This window comes from Dama dama, chromosome 26 (genome assembly GCF_033118175.1).
Source record: "Dama dama isolate Ldn47 chromosome 26, ASM3311817v1, whole genome shotgun sequence".
NCBI classification, from domain to species: domain Eukaryota; kingdom Metazoa; phylum Chordata; class Mammalia; order Artiodactyla; family Cervidae; genus Dama; species Dama dama.
In genome coordinates this window covers 41,153,204-41,158,277 of record NC_083706.1, presented here as the reverse complement: position 1 = coordinate 41,158,277, position 5,074 = coordinate 41,153,204, and the positions used below count along the sequence as shown (strand labels likewise).

The window sequence follows — 5,074 nt, the reverse complement described above, 5'->3', positions numbered from 1 at the left end:
GCCCGCCCGGGGATCCCCTCTCCAGCGAAGCCGCTCCGAACGCCGCCGGCCGAGCTCCCCGAGCCGGGGCCGCGGGGCGTCTGGCCGAGATTCGAAAGAGCGAGTGAAACTGAAAACCCCGAGGAGAGTTTCGGAACGTCTCTTGTGGTTGCGAACTGTAGAGTTTCAACCTGCGCTAGAGAGACCTTGGCTGGACCGGGCAAGCGAGAACCGCGCCCCGCCGATCGCAGGAGCCGGGTGCGGAGGAGGAGAGGGCGGTGAGAACGAACGCAGGGCGGCCCCCAAAACTGTTCGGTCTTCTCCCGCCACCCCGAAGCCAACACCCGGGAGACCGCGGGGTTGAGCCACCTGCGCGGCTGACATCCTGCGGGAGACGCGTAGCGCAGGGGAGGGGGCTGGGAAAGGCGGGAGGGGCCGCTGCTGCTTGACTCGGGAAAATCCGTCCATGTTTGGCGGTGAGCTTGCTCCTCCGGAGCCCTAGGAGGACTTTGCAACTTGCCCATGAGCAAACGGTAATAAATTACCGACTATTCTGGAGCTCGGCTCCAACAGGACTATTGGACTCTTGCACACTCTCCTCCAATATGGCAGACCTGGGGGGGGGTCGGCCGCTGCTGGTTTGATTAACAGAAGGGAATGACAAGCCACTCCAGTATTCTTGCCTGGAGAATCCCATGGACAGAGGAGCCTGGCGGGCTACACAGTCCAGGGGGTCGCAGAGTCGGACACGACTGAGTGACTAACATGGAGTGAATCGTAATCATCACAGAGAAAGGTTAGGATGGAAAGTGGATGTAGGAGAAAAGAAGGGATAACTGAGCAGGAGACTGCGGCGGCGGTGGAGCGGGGGTGAGGAGGAAGTGAGTTCACAGAAAGATCTGAGGAGGAAGTGGCTCCTGGAGTGAGCAGGAGAGCCAACAAAACGTGGGCTTTTCTTGCTCACACCAGAAAAGGGCTTTTTTGGAGGGAGGATAGTTGTTCAAAGTGAATTTGGCTTTGTAATGTCATGACTATGTTTTTTTTAAATGAGTAATTACATTTGAAACTTGAGAAATACTTCCTGGGCATAAGTGTTACTTTTCTTGTTTTTCAGCAGGGCTTCCTCAGTCTAGGGCTGAAGACTTTGGGTGGTGCCAGGAGGGAGAGGTATAGACACACCCCGGGCTACCTTTTCCGGTCATGCTCCTAAAACTGCAGGGAGGAAAGTCACTGGCTCACACCACAGGTCATCTTTTGCTGATACTGCTGCTGACCGGAAGCCAGGAAGACTCTGGGCAGTGAGTGTCCTGGATCTGGGGCTCTGGTGTGGGAGTGGGGGATGTGAGAAAATGGGGAGGGAAGGGGCTTCACCCTGGTGGGCGCCTGTCCACCTGCTCTTAGGATGGTGAGGGTGTGGTTTGGCTGGACTGGCTGCCCGGGAGGTGACACCCTGCCTTCCGGGACCCCGCCCAAGGCAGCGTGCCTCGGCCTGTGCTCCTGGAGCCGCTTTCCCTCTCCAGCCAAGTCCCACCTCCTACTCCAGTAAAACTTTCCCAATGCCTAGGGACCCATCGAGAATGTGGCATGTGTCCTATGACATGTTTGTTCCCATTCTGTTGAAAGTCTTGTCTGTTCAGATAGATTTTAAGTCTCTAGAAAGCAGACACTGTCTTCTGTTTTGCTACCTCACAAGCTGGCGTGTGCCTGCTTAGTCACTTAGCTGTGTCTGACTCTTTGACACCCTACGCCTGACTGTAGTCTGCCAGGCTCCTCTGTCCATTCTCCAGGCAAGAATCCTGGAGTGGATTGCCATTTCCTCCTCCAGGGGTTTGAACCTGGGTCTCCTGCATTGCAGGCAGATTCTTTACTGCCTGAGCCACCATATATCAGAGAAATCTTCCTACTACTAGTATATGGACAGAAAAGATCCACGGTGGCATCAAAGTGTTTAACTAAAGCTCAGACAGTTAAAGGTGAGACAGGACTGAGGATGCAGCAGAGGGAGGGGTCTGGGATAGAGACCCCTCCCTCTGCAACCAGGCTCTGGAGTGGAATCTCCCAGACGCACCTGTGGTTTTCTCTCACAGATGCCCACTCTCTGTGCCTCGACCTCACTGTCAAAAAACAGTCCAGACCGGGTCAGCCCTGGTGTCAAGTCCAGGGCTCCGTGGACACAAAGCCTTTCCTCCAGTATGACAGTGACAGCAACAAGGTCAGACCTTTGGGTTTCCTGGGGGAGGAGGTAAACAACACCAAAGCGTGGACTGAACTGAGCCAAATGGTGGGAGAAGCAAGAAGAGAGCTCAGGATGGTCCTGCCTGTCATCAAACTAAACTGGACAAAAAGGAGATGAGGGTTAAGTATGGGAGGGGGTGGGGAGCTGGAGACAGCAAGAGAAGGGTAGGGGTGGAGTGCATGCAGGGAGGTCCTTCCTGTGAAAAGACTGAACACAATCCAGGCTTAGAGACCCGGTGGACCTGATGGGTAAGAGGGGGAGGTCATGGTCAGAAGATCACGGGACCCTAGATGTGCAGACACACTCTACTGGCTGGGGAGGATGGACTGTGGACAGTTCAGAAGGATTCATTGTGTGTGGGGGGCGCAGGTCCTCCCTCCCTGCAGATCAGGCTGTGTTGTCAGCGTGAAGCCCAGCAATGCTCTGGTGCATCCTTGCTCTTCAGCATCAATGGATGGACAGCCCTCCTCCTTGAGACCATGAGCATAACCTGGACAATCATCGATCCTGGAGCCACAGGCCTCAAGGAGGAGTGGGAGAACAGCCAGGAGCTGGCAGAGTACTTCAGGAAGATCTCAGTGGGAGACTGCAGTTATTGGCTTAGGGAATTCCTGGAACACTGGGAGAACATGCTGCTCCCAGAGCCCACAGGTAACTGAGTCGGGTGTGGGGGAGGTGGGGGAGGTGGTAGCTCTCTTCAAAGGTCTAGTGCCTTCATGTGTGGATATGAGCACATATGTTTGTGCAACTGAAAATATGATGGATGGAGAGAGTTACTGATCTCTTGGTGGGCTTCCTATCTGGAGAGTCAGTGATGGGCATAGCACAGAACTTGCCAGCATCCTCCTTTCCCAGCCCACCTCCCTCAGCACAGGAGCCCCCTTCCTCATTAACCAATGACCTAGACGCCTGGCACTGCTCAATGCTCCCCAAATCTATATATGCATTATGTTTCCAGGCCTTCTCTCCCCGCTGTTGCACTGATCCTTTAACCAGCTCCAGTGTCACTTAATGAAGCCCTTATTCCTTCCCAGACAGAATTAAGTACCCCCTCAAAAAGAACTCCTCACAGTAAACATGTCCACCTGAAAGATAATCAGATGGACGTTTGTGTCTCACTGACTCAGACAGTAAAGAATCTGCCTGCAAGGCAGGAGACCCGGGTCGATCCCTGGGTTGGGAAAATCCCCTGGAGTAGGAAATGGCAACCCACTCCAGTATTCTTGCCTGGAGAATCCCATGGACAGCGGGCCTGGTGGGCTATAGTCCATGAGCTCGCAAAAAGTCGGACATGACTGAGCGACTAACACAACTCAGGAGAAAAATGAGCTCCACGAAGACAGAGCACAAGCTCATTTATCTTTCCACACCCGGACATGAAGAGTGGCTTCACCTAAGTCAGTAACTCTATGGGGAACATGTGCTATCTAAAGACAGCCGGTGCTGAGGAAGGTGTATTCTTAGATTTGACAAGGCTTTTGCTTTGTCATTTTAGAACAACTAATAATGGCCCCCAGATATTAGCCAGTCTGCATCCATCCGATTGGTAGCTTGTATTATCCTATTGATCATCACCCAGTTAGTTCGAATTGCTTCACCGTCATGAATCTTATGAAGAAATCAGGGACCACAGCAGGTGAGAAGTCAGCTGGCCTCTGGCCCCTAGGCAGGTTTGTTCTGGTCAGGACTTGGGAGAGGTGAGCCTCGGGTCTCACCAAGCCCCTGTCCACTGGACCCATCTTTACCTAGATGATGTTCTGTCTTGGCCTTGGGCCCCCACACTTCCCTTTAGGGTTGGGATCCACTCTGTTGTTGGGGTAGAAGAGGCTGGTGTGGGCAGCAGGACAGTGCAGTGGGAGTGGGGATGAAGACAAGTGTCTTCTCTTTTGGGGGCACCGGGTACAAGATGTAGACGTGGTGGGGTGGGGTGTTGTCCTGAGATCTTACTCAGGCTTTCCCAGCCCTTGGGAAAAAAAAAAACCTTTTGTTCTCTGATGATAGTATTATCTAGCTCAACATTTCCCCCAATGTTCCAAAAGCTATTCCATCATCCGGATGTTTCTCCGTGGACTATGAGAAGGTACAATGTTAAACCAACTCTTGGTGGCAAAAGCTGACCCTTGATGACAATCTGGCTGTTGATCTAATATACTACCTTCTACTCAGAGTGAGGTTTAACAAGAAGCTAAAGAAGCTCATGCTTAAGAATTCCTTCACTTTCCACGACTGTTGATGGGCCCTTAAGATGTATTGCTTGGTCATTTTGAGGATTTGCGAAAGTCAAATATTTGCTCACAATCAGTTAAGACTTCCAGTTCTATTCTTTCCATCAGACTTCTCTTCATGTGGGGTGAAATTGGGGTGGGTGGTGGTGGTTGGCATTTTAAAAATTCTGTTAAGAAGATAATGCGTCAGGGATATGGTTATGTGATTTAATGAGACATAATTTATGTCTTCACACTCACTTTCATATATAGTTAAGTTACCGCATGCTTTTATGGGCTGAATGTGTTCTTCTTAATTCATGTGATAAAATCCTAACCTCCAGGAAGCCTTGTTGAAACCACTTAGTTGGTGGTGTGTGGTTACAGTCTGTGTTGTGATACAATCACAAGTATACATTTGGTCGGAGTCCTGAGTCCTGGAGCAGACTTTCTAAAACCCACATTTTGGCGTCATATTTGGTGTTCTGAGTATAGAACAATAGCTTTTCTTTAGAGACCTAGCAGACTAATACATATGCAGAAACCACAGTCAAGTGCTAACTGCCTAGACGTCATAACACAAAAGTATGAGTTGCGGCTCCCAGGCTCCAGAGCACAGCCTCAGTATTCGTGGCCCGTGAGCTTAGTTGTTTTG

At 51.4% G+C, this 5,074-nt stretch overlaps 1 protein-coding gene across 1 annotated transcript; it reads left to right on the top strand.

The window, feature by feature from the left end:
* Positions 1-445: 445 nt before the first annotated feature.
* LOC133047177 (retinoic acid early transcript 1E-like) lies at positions 446-2,959 on the top strand. Its single transcript, XM_061130233.1, has 4 exons — positions 446-455; positions 2,067-2,191; positions 2,585-2,641; positions 2,692-2,959. Exons 1-4 carry the CDS (start codon positions 446-448, stop codon positions 2,872-2,874), a joined length of 375 nt encoding a protein of 124 aa, XP_060986216.1. The 3' UTR covers positions 2,875-2,959.
* Positions 2,960-5,074: the final 2,115 nt, after the last annotated feature.

Bases quoted from the DNA above. Each gene is read 5' to 3' on its own strand.
- LOC133047177 (XM_061130233.1), top strand. The intron at 2,192-2,584 runs GTCAGACCTTTG...TGGGGGGCGCAG, and splicing joins ATGACAGTGACAGCAACAAG to GTCCTCCCTCCCTGCAGATC. The intron at 2,642-2,691 runs GTGCATCCTTGC...CTCCTCCTTGAG, and splicing joins TGAAGCCCAGCAATGCTCTG to ACCATGAGCATAACCTGGAC.